This window comes from Triturus cristatus, chromosome 6 (assembly GCF_964204655.1).
Source record: "Triturus cristatus chromosome 6, aTriCri1.1, whole genome shotgun sequence".
NCBI lineage: Eukaryota > Metazoa > Chordata > Amphibia > Caudata > Salamandridae > Triturus > Triturus cristatus.
In genome coordinates this window covers 28,261,762-28,279,177 of record NC_140589.1, presented here as the reverse complement: position 1 = coordinate 28,279,177, position 17,416 = coordinate 28,261,762, and the positions used below count along the sequence as shown (strand labels likewise).

The 17,416-nt window shown below is 43.2% G+C and overlaps 1 protein-coding gene across 3 annotated transcripts in view; it reads right to left on the bottom strand.

Annotated features, from left to right (window-relative positions):
- LOC146813676 (E3 ubiquitin-protein ligase TRIM39-like) overlaps positions 1-17,416 on the bottom strand; it is a 457,192-nt gene that overhangs the window by 90,931 nt on the left and 348,845 nt on the right. Inside the window, exons 6-7 of one of the 3 annotated variants that reach the window (XM_085610175.1) lie at positions 7,979-7,999; positions 7,863-7,889 (exon numbers count right to left, since the gene is read on the bottom strand). The exons of 1 other annotated variant lie outside the window; for it this stretch is intronic. In XM_085610175.1, the coding sequence (XP_085466301.1) occupies positions 7,863-7,889; positions 7,979-7,999 (48 nt within the window). The remainder of the gene's footprint in view (positions 1-7,862; positions 7,890-7,978; positions 8,000-17,416) is intronic. One more of the 3 variants, XM_085610176.1, reaches the window with a different exon arrangement.

The following is a 17,416-nucleotide window of genomic DNA, read 5'->3' as shown; positions in this document are numbered from 1 at the left end:
TGAATAATATCTCCGATATTGTATCTATTGAGTTATGCAATATGTTTTTTTGTATTTAGAAACTTGAGAAGTTAATCTCTCATAAGATCTACATACTGGTCTACAGACAAAGCCCTATTTCAAATTCCACTCATTCTCACCTCCAGATTTGGAGAGGGGTATTTTTCCTACTTGGCCCCTTTCTACTGAAATAAACTTCCCTTACCAATTAGTTTGTGTATAGAGCTATGAAAGTTAAAAACCCTCCTAAAACATGGTTGTCTTATTTAGTTTGCACGAGTCATGTATTTCTTCGAGGATAATTCACTGTGTAATACCAAATGATGCCAACATAGCATAATATAAAATATATTAACATGCACTTCTCAATGAAAATATACACACACAAAAATCCTGCAGCTCAGCGCCTAGCAACTGAATGGAATTAAAGAGAGGCTCCATCTGTCCTGCAGTAATGATAAAAGCAATACATTTATTCTACAGTTTTGGAAGCTCATTGGTGATGGGGTAGCATCTGAATGCCCATGTTGAAGAGCGACCACTGCTGATGGGCGTGATTCTTTGTACTAGGTTAATCTCTTAACTGAAATATGGCTGTAAAAGCAGCATAGATATTCAGATAACCTTGTCTACTGGTCCTGAAGAGTCTGTTGGACATAGACTTCTGCTATATGTCTCTCTCTAATGAATATATTACCTAAGGAGGTACAATTGATAGCCATTTTATCTCCTGTCTCCGAATGGAAAATATGCTATTTCGACTAGCTAAGGGGTACTAATGGTCAGTGTTGGAATGGTAAAGGTCCTCTGCCTCAAGTTCATCCTCATACAGGCAGCATATTTATTTGTTCCCTACCTTACCATACATGACTATCATGTGTGTGCTCTTACACGTAATGCAACCCAGAACAGGGCTCTGTGGTCTGGGGAGGGAGGCAGTGGTAGCAGTGATAACACAGAAGTAGCAGAAAAGGCCTTAGTACCTGTCTCTGACAGGGAAGATCACTTACTGGCCTCTCCTGGTCTGCCACTCTGATGCACCAGGTACCAGGCACCATGTACTTTGCTCCTCTCGGGTGAGAAATAGATGATGTGTGTATGTAGTTCTTGTGTGTGTGTAGGATGTGTGTGCAGTTTGTATTTTACATGTGGCTGTAGATACACGGAAATCCATTTTGTTTTCCCACATCTAAGCGCTACCAAAGATGGAGGGTGGAGAGAATTTTGAATTGCATTTATTACATTCCAGAGATTTTTCAAGACAGAGAACTCCTCTGCAGCTTATAGAATTTCCAAGTTAACAGGTAGCTAAGTGGCACAGACTCATTTTCTTTTGTACCCTTGTTTTTGGTCTACACTGACGGAAGACTACATGTCCCACTCCACCATCTTGCTAGCACCTAACTACAAAAACCATGGCTGAATATGTCTGAGTGGATTAGGTAAAAGACCAGAACATTTTTGAACCAGTCTTAGTTCTGTATGCAAATATGTTATAATTGATGAAGTAGAAACTCATAGCCTGGTTGCCAAGATTTTTCTACCAGAAGCCACGGTCCCAATTCAGGGTTCAATCAATCAGGGTTCTTGTAAAGTGCGACTACTCACCTGTTAGGGTCTCAAGGAGATGAGTAGGGAGGGGTCTGCGGTTCAGTCGAAGAGACATGTAGTGAAGTCCTTCTTGAATTGAGGTAGAGACTGTGATTGCCTGAGATGAAGAGGCAGAGAGTTCTAGGTCTTTGCAGAGAGGTAGGAGGCGGATCTTCCTCCAGACGTGGGCTTGCAGATCCGTGGGCGGAGTGGAGATGGCTCGTGGGGGTGTGGAAGGAGAAGAGATGGTTGAGGTATGCAGGTCCACCATTGTGGAGGGCTTTGTAGGCGTGCGTGAGGAGCTTGAAAGTAATTATTTTGTTGATTTGGAGCCAGTGGAGGTCTCTGAGGTGTCCGGTGATGTGGCTGCGTCGGGGGATGTTCAGAATGAATCTGGTGGAAGCATTCTGGATGTTCTACAGTTTCATTAGGAGTTTTTGGGTGGTGCCAGCATATAGTGCATTGGCGTGATCCAGTCTGCTGCTGACGATCACATGGGTGACTGTCTTCCTGGACTCGGTTGGGATCCACTTGAAAATCTTCCAAAGTAGGCAGAGAGTGTGGAAGCAGGAGGACATAGAGAGTCAGGAGTCCAGGATGATGCAGAGGTTTCTTGCATGGTACGTGGTAGTGGGGGGCTTTCGAGCATTGCCGGGCCACCAGGAGTTGTCCAATGCGGCGGGGTGGAGCACAGGATGAAGATTTCGGCCTTGTCTTAGTAGAGATTGAGGAGGCTGTCCTTAATCCAGGTGACAGCTGCCTTCATCTCATTGTGGACGTTGTTCTTCGCGGCTGTGAGTTTGTCTCTGAGGGAGAGAATCAGCTGGGTGTCGTCGGCGTAAGAGACAATGTTGAGTCAGTGGCTTCTGACGGTGGCTGCAAGCAGGGCCATGTAGATGTTGAAGAGTGTGGGGCTCAGGGAGGATCCCTGGGGCACTCTGCAGCTGATCTCTCTGGGTTCTGAGTAGAATGGTGTAAGTCTGACTCTCTGCGTCCGCCCAGTGAGGAAAGAACGGTCCCATTCGAGGGCTTTGTTGCAGATGCCAGCATCATGGAGTCTTGTGCAGAAGGTGTAATGGAAGACAGTGTCAAAGGTGGCCCAGAGGTCTAGGAGGATGAGGGCTTCAGTTTTGCCTCAGTTGAGGAGGGTGCAGATATTGTCTGTAGAGGTGAGGAGCATGGACTCAGTGCTGTGGTTGCTTTTCAAGCCCAAGTGGAAGAGGTCCAGGATGTGATTTGTTTCGATGAACTCATGACGCTGATGGCTTTCTTGATGACTTTGGCTGGGAAAGGGAGCAGAGAAATGGGTCAATAGTTCTTGAGGTCCATCGGGTCAGCAGAGGGTTACGTCATCAGGGAATTGATCTCTGCGTGTTTCCAGTCTTCGGGGAAGGTGGCAGACACAATGGGGCAGTTAATTGTGCTTTTTTTAAACAAGGAGGGACAAGGAGCCAAGTTTATGAGGTCCTGCTCGTAGGCGCCAAGGAAAGTACTATATAAGGAATGAGCAGTTCCTAGGAATAACTGACTAAGAAGGGGGGAAGAACAGTTCTTTCTTCAAAATGCCCTCACACACCCCAAGGGATGTCATGCTTCATCATTTGGGCATTTGCCCCTCGTAGTGCACAAACGTGTGGGGTGAGTAAAATAGGTATAGAGCCGTCCTACTCTGGGCCCAGAGCGAGGGTAGGACACCAGCAAGTTGCTCGTCTACCTTTATACCGGAGCAACCAAGGTGCTCTGGTCTTATCCCCGTCAGCCGGGACTAGGTCACGAGGGGTCTTTCTATACCCCAGTACCAGTTCCTTAGTAATACCCCCTACCGTTTCCAGCAACTAGTGCTAGATGGCAGTGCACTCACCTCACACTTTCACATTGGTCCTGACGACGTGCAATTGACCCCTTCTGGGGCAGCTGGGGCACGAAACATGTTGACCACGTCCATCTTTGATTAGCCCTTATGGAACATTACTCCTATATAGGGCTTCTACATATTTTTAAATTAGGCTGGAGCTACCTCAATAATTAAAACTTGAATTAAGTAGGACGGCTCTATACCTATTTTACTCACCCCACACTTTTGTGCACTACCCAGCCCTCACACCTACACGCACCCATACGGCTTCTTCAAAAGATCCCCGATAAAGAGCCCCGGTTTCGGGAGCCCGTCAGGCATTGCAGTGCCGGCTTGACGAGGGGCAAATGCCCAAATGATGAAGCATGACATCCCTTGGGGTGTGTGAGGGCATTTTGAAGACAGACCTGTTCTTCCCCCCTTCCTAGTCAGTTATTCCTAGGAACTGCTCATTCCTTATATAGCAGTTAATTGTGCGGCAGAGTTTGTAAGGCAAGGGAGGTGCCAGCTCTGTTGAAGATGTGGAGAGAGCAGGGATCCGAGCGGGCTCCAAAGTGGATGCTCTTCATGATCCTTAGGGTGTCGTCAGAGGTGAGGGTGGTCCAGTGGGGCAGGGTCTGCTGGGGTCTGGAGCCATTGGGGGCAGTCGATGTGTCTTAGGTTGTGAAGTTGTTATAGATCTCCTTGATCTTGCGGTGGAAAAAGGTGGTGAGGGTGACACAGAGGTCTTGAGAGGGGGGAATGTCTACTGTCCCTGTGCTGGGTTTGGCAAATTCTTTGACCACTGTGAACAATTCTTTGCTGTTGTGTACATTTGTGTTGATGCGTTCCTGTATAGCTGTTTTCTTTGTTGTTCTAATGAGGAGGTGGTGTATGGTGACAGCGGGCTTTGAAGTCTGCGTGGTCTAACAAGATCTTGCTGCTCCTCCATTTTTTCTAGACTAGTCTGCAGGTGCGCCTGGACTCTTGAAGAGTGGGAGAGAGCTGGCTTTCTTAGAGGACTGCTTGCCTGAGAGTTTCCTGAGGGGGGCCAATGTGTTGGCGCAGTTGGATATCCAAAGGTGGAGGTTGCATGCTGAGGCATTAGCGTCTGTGAATATCAGTGGTGGGCTTTTGCTGAGGGAGGTGGTAAACTGTTCTTCGGGGACTTGTTCTAGCTTCTGCGAGGATGGTGGTGGGCATGGTGGTGTACGGTGGGTTTGGTGAAGGAGAAGCAGACGCAGTGGTGGTCAGTCCAGTGTAGCTCGGCGGTGTGGCTGACGGAGATGTTGTTGCTTGCGGAGAAGATGGGATCGAGTGTGTGTCCTGCTGAGTGGGTTGGAGAGGTGACCAGTTGCTTGAGTCCGATAGTGGCGAGGTTCTCCAGTAGGTATGCGGTGTTGTGTTGACAGGTCATCCAGGTGGAAATTGAGGTCGCCAAGGAGGATGTAGTCCATTGAGGCAAAATCGTGGTGAGTGATGAAGTCAGCAATGGCTTTGCTGAAGGGGGGGCAGGGTCCGGGAGGTCTGTAAATGAGAGTGCCGCGGAGGGTGATGTTCGGGTTGGTCTGGATCTGGAAGTATAGGTGTTCCATGTCAGGTGAGTGGTTGTCGGAGCAGCAGCAACTGAGAAGCTTTTTGGTTTCCAGAGTTGGGGTAACCATCATTACCTCTTGTTGTCAGTGTCAAGGACCGCACCCGTTGTAGGTCTGTTGAAGGCTTTTTGAGACTGCCCAAGGAAAGTGTGACTTCCACCAGCAGGCTTAGAGCCACTCTGCACAGACTATTGTATGTAAAAGGTGACATCTGTCTCCATTAGGGGGCAACATTCAGGAGGAAACACACAAGGTGAAAATCCTCACCTGGCAATCTGTGTTGATCTTGATTGAGGATGTAAAATGCATTGTTGAAAATCATCAAGCACCAAACTCCCTATCATCAGAAAGAAGAAAGAGCCAAGAAAGATACAGGTACATGCGCTGATAATCCACAGACAAGTTGATCCAAACCTACTTGATAGAAAAATAACAATTAAAGACAAGCAAGCAACAGATGAAAAGAAAAGGAAGGACAAAAATGGATTAAAAGTGCGACAAAAAATGAGGGAAGAAATGCGCTAGAGTTTATCTTGTCCTTCCTAACATTGTCTTTTATGTGTCTGACACAGGATCTGATCTCACAGGATCCGAGGACGAGACTCTCGTGCATCTAGGATTGGGAAGTTTCCAAAGCTTCCAAAGGTGTGACCGTCATCCTGAATCAGACACTTTATAAAGCAAATGGGATGGGAACTCTTGGCATCCATGATTACATGCCGAAGAAGAAGTGAAGTTTGAGCTTCCAAATTCCATGCAATATTCCAGAGGACTGCCACCATCATATGCTGCCTGCCTAAGGCCCCTATGGGTCTCCACAGATGTAGATATGCTTTAGTGACTATGTCGATCAAAAGGGCTGGCCTCTAACATGGTATGGAAAGCAGCAGTACCCTGGTGACTTTAGTTTTTTGAAAACTAATTGGACTTGGGTAAGCCCAGATCTTTGTTCCGGGCATGAATGTGACAATGGGGTTTCAGACCAGAAGCTGGGGATGGTTGAGATCCTGCCAGGAGATGCTTTGTGTTTGCCTTGAAGAAAGGAGCTGACAGACTACTTTGCTGAGACTCTGGTGGTGAACTTACATGGGGTAGGGTCTGCCAGGCAGAATACTCCTCAGAGTGGCATTATACTACCGTCCAGGAACACTTGAAGCCATGACTAACAGATTATGACTAACCCCTTCATGGATCGAAGGGTAATCAGTCTGAGCTTTCAGAAGGAAAAGGAGTCTGAAACCCATTAAAGTGAACCCCTGACTCCAGGGCAGGCGCCGATCATATCACAAGAGAAGGTGGCAAAACAGATGGTTCCCCAGTGAATCACTGGTGTGGCCCAAAGGTTTAATCAATCAATCAGGACTTATAAAGCACTGTAAATCACTTGTGAGGGTCTTGAAGTGCTGGAGTTCCTACCTGCTTCACAGAGAAAGCCGTAATAATGAAGCAAAAGAAGGAGAAAGCACTCAGGAAAATGGAGAAAGGAAGGAGAAGGCAGATACATATGAGGAAAAAGCAGGAGAAAGCACTCAGAAAAAGGGGGAAAAGGAGTAAGCAGTAAAAAATCAAGGCAAAAGCAGCAATAAGCACTCAAAAAAGAGGGTGAGGAAGGCGAAAGCAGTAGAAAATGAGGCAAAAGCAGGAAAAGCATTCAGACAAATGGGGGAAAAAGAACAGAGAAAGCAGTAGAATTTGAGGCAAAAGCAGGAAAAACACTCAGAAAAATTGGGGAAAGGAAGGTGAAAGAAGTAAAAATTGAGGTAAAAGCAGGAGAAAGCCCTCAGAAAAATGGAAGCATGGCAGTGCTGCAGCACAGGAGAGCTAGGCTAGGTTCATTTTTTATTAGAGTAGAGATCTCCTTCCCCTCAAGTACTTCGTAACCCATTGGTATATCCTAAAAATCGCTCTTTGATATTTTATGTATAAACCTGTGTAACAAATGAAATACCTTTATGTAGGAAGCTGTTTTTTTATGTAATGAGCAAGTAAAGAAGGGAATCTTCCCAAACATCTTTTTGCCAATGACAAGGTGAGGAAGGACAGGGAGACATTCCTCCTTTGCTTTGTCATTGCTATATTCATATGGTTATTGCCATTTCTCTTTATATATATTATAACTTATATCTATCACATCAAGGGTGAGGTCATGAGCACTGCATTTCATGTGTAAGCTGTGGTTCGTATGGTACTTTTGCAAGTTATGGTAGTGGAGTTAGCTATAACTAGTGCATTATAACTGATTTTTACTTCATAACCACAATTGTAGCATAACTGCTTTTTTAAAGTGAATTATATAGTATATTTAATGTATGTTTATTTCCAAATAAACACAATATTATTAATAGTAATCATCACATTAATCATAATCAAAATAATAACAAAGTGCTGTGGCCACACTGAGCATTAATGATTCTCAAGTGAGTACCATTAATATCTTAAATAACCAAACGACAAGCATGAATCCCAATTCATAATGCTCACTATATCTTTTCACAATTCCTCATATTTTGCTTTAATCCATATTTGCTACAATGCAACTCCAAGTAAGCCATTTGATACCCAGATGAGCTATGTGTATCCCTATGGCTGTTTGTGAGCACAGGTGAGTAAGGTAACCTCCCATAAATTGGCTCTAGTTAACTCATGCCACTATTTCCAGATTCTCATAGCCTCTTTGTGTGGCTTTACGACCCCAGATTACTCTAGCCCCTTCCTTTATGAATCCCAGTTTGTCATAGGCCTTCCCTATAGTTCATTATAACTCTAGGTTGTCCTAGTCGTGAACTCTGTTTCAAGAGAGGGTTCAGAGTCTTAGAATATCAGGCTAAATCCGTTGTACTTACATCCAAATCCTTTGACAAATTTCCACTCTGAAAATAAGAGGAACAGTGAGGGTTTAGGAAATAGAAATAGAAATGGCAAATCGTTTAAAACACATCTTACAACACATAAAACGTACCCAGTTCTGCATGAAATGTTGCTGTTTAAAAAAAAAAGAAATAATAGATTAGATTTCAAATGACTCTAAGGTCAGTCACTACCCATTACTTCCTCTTGACCCCTTCTCCCCCAAAACACTTGTCAGCCAAGTTCTCCGGGACATGTATATCTGAAGAACAGATACTAATGCATTGTCTTGCTTCTCTCCTATTGCCAAGTACCTGTTCATTGGGCCTTGACTCACTAAGTAGCAAATTCTTGTAGGTTGTGTGGGGACAAAGAGCTATTTGTTCAGCGTGGGTAAAATTTAGAGCATTGAGGAGAGTGACAAGGAATGGAGTGTCATGGAGTTGAGTCGTGAAGAGAGGGGTACAGTGTCGTAGAGTTGAGAGGATGTCATGGAATGGAGTGGAGTAGAGTGAAGTAGAGTAGAGTAGAGTGCAGTATAGTGGAGTAGAGTGGTGTAGATTGGAGTGGAATAGTATGACGTAAAATGAAGGGGCGTAGAGTGGAGTAGAGTGAAGTAGAGTGGAGTGGTTAAGAGTATAGTAGTGCGTCAGACTGTAGTAGAGTGGAATGGTGCAAAAAAGAGTAGAGTTGCATAGAGGAAGCTGTGTGGAGTGGAGTAGAGTGGAGTGGCATAGAGTGGAGTAGAGTGTTGTAGATTGGAGTGTCGTAGAGTGGAGTGGCACAGAGTGAAGTAGCTTTAGGAGGAGTGTTTTGGAGTACAGTGGAGTAGCGTTAAGAGGAGTAAAATGTCATGGAGTAGAGTGGAGTGGCTTAAATTGGAATGGCATGGCATAGAATGGAGTGGCATGAATGGACAGAGTGGAGTAAACTAGTGGAGGGTCATAGAGCGGAGTACTCATAGAGTAGAGTGGAGTGGAGTGTTATACAATGGAATGTCAGTGTGTTGTGAAGTGGAATGTCGTCGAGTGGAGTGGAATGGCGCAAAGTACAGTAAAGTTGTATACAGTGTAAGGCGTAGAAGGCTGTAGAGTGGCACAGATTGGAATATTGTGCCGTATAGTGGAGTAGCGTGGAGTAGAGTGAAGTAGAATATCGTAGAGTGAAATGGGCACAGAGTGGTATAGAATGTTGTAGATTGGTGTGTCATAGTGTGGAGTAAAGTGGCATGGAGTGGCATAGAGGCAATTACATAGAGTGGAGTAGAGTGATGTAGAGTGGAGTGTCGTAAAGTAGAGGGGCATGGAGTTTTTTGGAGAAGAGTATCATTGAGTGGTTTGTCGTAGAGTGGGGTGGTAGGTCATTTAGTAGAATGTCAGAGTGGAAGAGTATAGAGTGGAGGGGCATAGAGTGGAGTGGAGTGAAGTTGAGTAGAGTAGAGTGCTGTTGAGTGGAGGGTTGTAGAGCAGAATGTCAGAGTGGAGGGACATAGAGTGGAGTGGTGTAGAGTGAAGTAATGTGGAGTGGAGCAAAGTGGAGTGGAGTGGAGTTGAGTGGCATAGAGTGAGGAGTGGTATAGGAAGCTGGCTCTGTATATACTGTAACAATGTAAGGTATAGTCCAGTGGATCCCCAAAGGCTTCCAGAGGTAGAAGTAGATAATACCTCACTCTCTATTTGTGGTAGTGTGGGTGAACAGTAAGGCTTTATCAGAGGGTAGTGTTAAGCATTTATTGTATACACTCAAGCAAGACATGACGTCACACACTCAAAGACTGAACTCAGATCAATAGTTTGTATCAAAAATATTTCTGCAAAAATACACCCAGAAAACTACAGTAAAGGTTAAGTTATGGCTATGACCATTATCAGCTCATGGCCGCCCAGCCCAGCTCTTTGAAAATGACTGAAAAACAACTGACATGCAAGATGGGCCAACTTAAAAAAAGCGTTGCATGCTAAAAACAGAGGCCTTTCTAATGGTGGTGGTAGCTAAGGTGATGCCTGCATTGACATATAGTGCAATGGTGTTTAAGGACAACTTCTGTGAGCGGTTAGACAAACAGCAATGTATCTACTACCAGCGCATCTTCGCCCTTCCAGATTGTACTAGCCAGTCACAAATAAGACTAGAATTCAAACTACCAAAGCAGGATTTGCTCCTAAGGGCAACATTCATAAACTATTGCCAAACATTGCAAATGGCCCCAACAGGCACAATGAAACATCTGCTGTGGGAGAAATTCCAGTACCCTGGTTCAACATGAGGTTTGCTTCTGGCAACTTCATTTAAGGCCTTAAGTGCTGAAGATCTACTAAAACAGTTTACCACCGAGAACCATAACAAACTTGCTAACAAAACAATCAAAGATAATCTCATGGGTGCAGGACTTAAGCAATATAACATCCAAACATCATGGCAACTGGGCTGCGAAACTCTACTTTCCTGGCTCCCTACCTACTACCCTCATCACACAAAGTATGCCCTTATGAGAATGCGCTTTGGCCTAATCTCCATAAGAGGCTACTGGTATGGCTGTAATGAGGGGGAAGGCCATGCAAGATGCAGATTGTGTGGCACTACACACTTAATCTGCACATATGAAGTGCTGGAATCTTTGAGGCGCTATTGGCTTTGACCAATACTTCGACATGGGGGGGTCGCTTTTCTAACCTGTCTGCAAGGAAAATCATATCAGCTATATGGGCATTTCATAAAGTTTATGAAATCAGTAACAGGAATGTAAAAAATTCTCAAGATGGCTTGTGTAGTCTAGGAATATAGAAATATAGATAATTGCCTTTGTTCACATAAAGGAAGGAAAGCGGCAATAGACAATTAAAAAATGCCCTAGATATTTTGGGCATCCATGCCAGACCTATCTGGACCATACCCCTTAGAGTCGCTTCCCACCAGTAAGGAAATATGAAGCAGTGCACATTATTAAAACAGCTCACTGTCTCTCCATCAACTACAGGTTTGCTTGAGGCACAAATCATGTTTGATTATTGAAAGCACGAAGCACCCTTGGATTTTAATTGACTGCACTCATTGGACCGCACTTTAACGGTATGGACATTCCTCAATTGCATTGTAGTGTTTTTGTATCACGCTCTGCTATAGTATGTTTTTTTTTTATTCTGCTTTTATCCCCTCCACCCTCTCTCTATCTCGGCTGAGATGTAATGATTTTAAATAATTGAACATCAATAAACTTTACCTCTACTTTTACTTTACTAATTTATGGCTATGATTGGTTATAACAATTAACGTTGATTTGAAAAAAGCCTCTATTTTCAACTTACACACCAAATACGATGCTCACCTCATTCTAACATATATAAAATAAATATCTGTCACATTAAAGGTGAGGTCATGAGCACTGTTGGTGCTTGTTTTGGCTTGCATGATTGTTCTGTTATGTTGTGTAGTTCCCACTAATCTGTAGGACCTGACCGTTTGTTAGACAACATAAACTTTGGGTGAGGTGCCTAGACTGTTTCCAGGCACGCCCACAGGATATGTTGGCCTAGAGACCAGCTAGCTAACAGTGCCACCATACGCCCCCAACCCTATCATTGACCAAATAGCTTCTTGTAACCACTGAACAGACAACCTTGACCACTCAGACATCATGTAAACAGATCAAAACATTTCACTCAGTTACTAGTGCTTATTTGTACTCAGAGAAATATACAGAATAAACAGTGGGAAGTTTTCAGTATATTTATTGAACTAAAATTATTCTTGTATAGAATACATGTGCTGTGATAATCAGTAGACAGAAGCTGATGAAAGTGATTATAAGCACCAAAAGAGTAAACAGTAGGTACAGCTCTAACATAGTGCTAATACAGTATATATGCAGGCATATAAACAGGGCAGTAATCCGGCGTACTCTTACTATGCAAAGCCTACTCTAAATATACCTAGAGTGTGTGTGGAGAGGCTAAAAATCTCCCCAAGGGAGGATCCAACCCTATTACCTGTCAGGAGAGAATGAAAGACCCCGTCTTGGTCATGAACTGGACACCCCTAAGGAAATGTCAGTCTGCTGCGTGGTGAAGTCTCAAAATGCAGAGAGCCTCTTCTAATCTTATAGGATGCTCTTTATTTATAATAGAAAGCAGACTTGCGTTGTGCATATAGATTAGCGGTGTTATGGATATGTAGATAGCCCCATCACTCCGTGGATGAAGATAGAAATAACATTTGTACATAATGCATAGAAGAGCCTCGTACTTGATGTTTGAGGCATCGTGATAATGTTGTGCGAAGCTAGATGTGTAAACAAAGTAGTTTCAGGAAAACTAATCGAACATTGTGGGGCACACAAATATGTGCAAAAGGTCACAGCAGAAATGTTAATGTGAAAAATAGGACAAGATAAGAAATGAACAGCTTCCCTACATGGGCCTAGCCCAGGCACATAATAGCCACTCCTCATATTACGGGTCAATATATAAAAGCTATCTAAAAGCCAACAGGCCACAATGAAATTGAGCTAAAAGGACTAAAATCACTTTTAAAACCATCTAAAAGCAAGATTCCCTTTCAAATATTCATATAAAGCCTTAAAGCGTCACTATACTATTTGAAATCCCAAGCACTCAGAAAGCCATGGACCCTAGAAAAATAAAGCAAAAGGTGTTTTGATTAATCTTGTTTCAAAACCAGACCAAAGTGTTCCCACCACATGGAAAAGCTAAATGTTTATGTATTTTCCGACCCTAGGGCCAAAGAACTATTTTGCATAATTGCAGGTATTGATTTAGTCTCATTTGCATAATCATACTCCCAACATATCGATTGTGTAAGGAACCCCAGACCAGATAAGCGATCCCCAGGCCATTCCACAGCAACCTTGATCATTCAGCATCAAATAGCTCCCACTACAGAGCAGCTTAAAAACCGTCTGAATCACGGTAGCCGGGGAACCCTTCAGATAACAGGTCAAATTTTCCATTGAAGCATTGCATGCCCTATGAAGAGAAATGTCCTTGCAAATTAGGGACCCACTTAATGCATCCTCACAGTCAGAACCACTTCCTGCATTTAAACCTGAATAGTAACTTCCAGAACTAATGCACATAACCTTCTCCTAGTGCTTTGTATCTGCCTACCTGCTGGTATTGGAGACAATATTGGAACTGGAAAGTTGTAACAGGCAGGTGATGTAACCATGGATTAACCAGTCTGTGGATGGTGTCTCAGCCACGGTGAAAAGTAATTGGTCTCATTTTCCAATGTGCAACTTAGTATATCTTGTATTTCTGTGTGCCATTACTATCTGTCTTTCCTTTAGATGTATGACAAAAACAGACGTGTACTATTGATGTAACACCATGGCACATGGCCAGAACGTAGTGTTTAGAACATCCAGCTCAGTATTACAATGGACCGCAATTGTGACTGTCCATGCTGTAAAACGGACATGTCTTGCTGTATAATGTCAATTGCAGAAGACAATATGTTGTCCAGTGTATAAATTCTGGATGATAATGTGGTCATATCTTTGTCAACCACAGCCAAAGCCTTTTCCAAATTAACCCTGTCGTTCTCGCGCAATCTCTCAGCAGCTTGCTGCTGAGAAATTTTCCACATCTCGTTCTATATTCCGTAAAAGAAGCGCTTTTGATGTGGGTTCCGGGGACCTATTAGGAAGTGTTGAGGTTTCAGCCACTCAAGGCAGAACCTCCCAACTCTAGGGGCCACATGTATGAAAATTGGGAATTGCGATGACCTAACTGCGATCTTTTGAGAATCGCAATTAGGTAATCGATATTTCCAATGTATAACACTTCATGAGTACCATATACAGATTCCTAGTGGATCGCAAATCAACCTACCTCATTAATATTTATGAGGTAGATCGCAATTTGCGACCCCATAGGAATCGCTAAATTCACGGGTAAGGTGGCCTGCTGGGGTCAGCAGACCACCATGTGCGTGATTGCTTTTAATTAAGCCTCGTCTTTTTAAATACAGCTCATTTTTCTTAAAGGAAAACAAGTTGCATTTAAAAAATAAAACATTTTAAGTTTTCTTTTCCTTTTTATAAGAGCAGGCAGTGGTCCATGGACCACTGCCTGCTCTTATAAAACGTTTTTACAACCCTTTGCAAAGGGGAAGGGGTCCCTAAATTTGCGAATGGGTTACCACCTACATTCATATTAATGGTATATATGAATGTTTTGTGACCGTGACCATTAGGATTTGCTATTTGGATTTTGTGATTTGGTAACAGGTTACTGAATCGCAACATGGGGTTTGATACATGTAAAAAATCTTTTTTGCGCACGCAAATGGGAGATTCTGCAAAACGGACCATTTGCAGGCGCAAAATTGGTTTATAAATGTGGCCCTATATGATGTCACCACCTCCTAGTGTTCTGTTTGTACATATCGCTTATCAGGTCAGTTGATCCTAAACTCTTCGATATTGTCGAGGAATCTAGATAGACACCCATTTGTGTCAAACCATCCCTTCCAATTGGGCCACACAAACCATCCCTTCCAATTGGCGTCTGACGAATTCAAAGAACTGTTTCATACCATGGTATCTAGAGTATCCTCACTATAGTGTGTAAAGTGCTACCAGATCTCTAAGCATGAGAACACGGGAATGCGAGATGTATTCAAATCCTTTCTCTTGATTATTCCAAGACATGACGTCTGTTGCACTGTCTTGTTCAAGAAAATTATTTGATGTGGTATGAGGCATGCTCTGAACAGTTCCCTGAACCTGCCAAACCTTTATCCCCCAGACAGATGTTGGGGCCGATTCACAGAACTAATTTAAGACAAAATCCTAAACTTACTACTTTTGGTATTCACAAAAGTTAGGATTTTGTCTTAAGTTTGTCTTAAGACAAACTTAAGACAGACTTAAGACAGTCTTAAGACAGACTTAAGACAGTCTTAAGACAGACTTCAGACAGACTTAAGACAGACTTAAGACAGACTTAAGACAAACTTAAGACAAACTTAAGTCAAAATCCTAACTTAAGTCTGTCTTAAGTCTGTCTTAAGTCTGTCTTAAGTCTGTCTTAAGTCTGTCTTAAGTCTGTCTTAAGTTTGTCTTAAGTCTGTCTTAAGACTGTCTTAAGTCTGTCTTAAGACTGTCTTAAGTCTGTCTTAAGTTTGTCTTAAGACAAACGTAAGACAAAATCCTAACTTCTGTGAATACCAAAAGTAGTAAGTTTAGGATTTTGTCTTAATGTAGTTCTGTGAATCGGGCCCTTTGTGTCTATAGTGCCTTTCTAAAAATCGAAACCCTGTACAGACAGTCATGAAATAAAGGAAGGAAAGTATACCAGCTTGTTGTTTGTTAACATATTTTTCTTTGCAGGTGAAGGTGCAAGACTATAATACTAAGAGTGTGGTCTGATGTGTCAAAACCAGAAAAATATGCAAACTTTTGTGCAAATGTTTTTGAACTACCTTTTGGTGGTGTTGGGCAGTATCCCATTGAATGTAATTGTAAACAGCATGTGGGATACTAGCTTTGTGTAGAAAATGGTGACCATAATCTTGATAATGGAACATGTCACCAAAACTTTATGTACCATCATACAATTCATCATTTGAAAATGCAGATGATTGCTCGAACTCTGCAAGCAAATTATGCACTGTTTCAATAGCCCAATCATCAGAGAAAGTACAAGAAGTGATGCTATAATTTAAGGAAATTTTAAACACATTTAGAATTTGCAAAAGTTCAGTAGGACCATTTACATCATAAGACACCCTATCCCATACTATTCCTTCTGGAACTGGAACTGCTGTAACGTTCACCAGGGACAGGTCCCTTGTTCACAGTGCGATGATGCATGTGGTTTCAGTGCCAAGTTGTGCTGCAGAGGGTCCTGGGAGATAGTGTCCATTCAGGAGTAGAAAAAAGACAGTTAAAAAACCAATCCAGAGAACCAAGAAAAGTAATTCAATTGTAAGCCAGAGATGTATCCAAGGAGCAACAAAGTATGTCTTTTTCAGCCAAAGATAGAGAGTATACATTTGTAGCCTAACAGGAAGAGGAAGTGGTGGCAGCTCAGGTTCACTTGAATCTGATGGGAAGTCATCATAATACACAAAGTACCCATTCGCCGCCCGGTCTATTTTTGGCACCTCAGCAGGTTTTGTAGAACTGGAGATGACTCGATCTGTGGCATATTCACATAGAAGTGGTACATTTTTCGAATTAAGATTTCTGTACTTCTTGACTACACAGTTATAGTTGTTTCAAAAGAAAGAAGTATCACTTCGTTGTTGTTTACCATTACTCTTTGCAGAGAGGAATCTTTTGTAGTTATAAAAGCTTCCATCTGAACTTCCTGAAAGGTAGCAAGAGGAGTGTGCTGACTACCCAGGAACCGACATGGCCTAGAGTTGAGAATTGGCCACAAAGTGTGGTTTGATCAGATCAATGGAGACAGACCTTTTGTCTCTGCAAATGGCAAGGGGCGGAAGTAGAGTTCTAGTACCTTCGACAGCCAGGACAGGTACACGTGCTATGTAAGGTGGCCCAAATTATTTATTGTCCACATATTTGTCACTGACTAGGTCCCCAAACTTCGGGCCCCAGGCTGGTATTGCCTTCACTTCTTAGGTGGCAATGCGTTTTACTTGGACATTGCTTTGTGCGCCCCAGAATTTATTGAGTTCCTGTAAAACATCCAAACGTTCATTGATCTCAAAGGGTGTTTCTGCCACCACTGTGCTGACTTTGTCGATGACTGTTACTCACATTCTCACACCAAACACGAGTTCATAAGGTGTACGACCCCCAGGGATTTTATTGGCATGTTATTGAGTGCCCTCTGGACCCCATATAGTTGACTGACCAAACTGCCATCTAAGCCTAATACCCTTGCTGTTAAGGACTGCTTTAACTCCCGTTTTTTTCTCTCAACTACTGAATTTCCCTCAGGATAGTAGTGGGAGGAGTACCGCAAGGCCACACCCAAACTTCCCATGGCTTCTTTGTAAGCCCAAGAGCTAAACCCCGTGCCCTGGCCAGAATGTAGTGTGCCAATTGCGTATGTCCCGATGAAGATTCACAAATCCTTTTTAACAGTTCAAGCGTCAGCCGAGCGCTGTGGCCATACCCACAGGAATCTGGAACATTAATCCACTGCAAGATGTACTTGTAAGCCACATCTAAGTGTAAGGGGCCGCAGTGATCCAAGTAAACAACAGCTAGAGGCTTGTCTGAGATCAATAGAGGTGTCTGTGGGGGATGTGCTATAGTTGAACCCTTCATCTGCTGGCAGATGTCAGGTTTGAGGACAAAGTCCTTGGTCTGTTTTGTAAGACCAGGCCACCAATAGCAATGCTTCAATAATGAAACTCTAGCAGTGACCTCTGTGTGTGCTGACCAAGACCCTCATGTGCAGCTATTATTAAACCCAAACTGCGATCAGTGTTTGGTATTACTCTATCCCCCACTCCTGGAATCTGAGCGTACAGAATATTGTGTGCATCTAACTTGTAGGAGTACTTGAGTGGAAAGCCTTTGGGCAGGTGGGTGTCGTTGCGAGCAGCAATGACG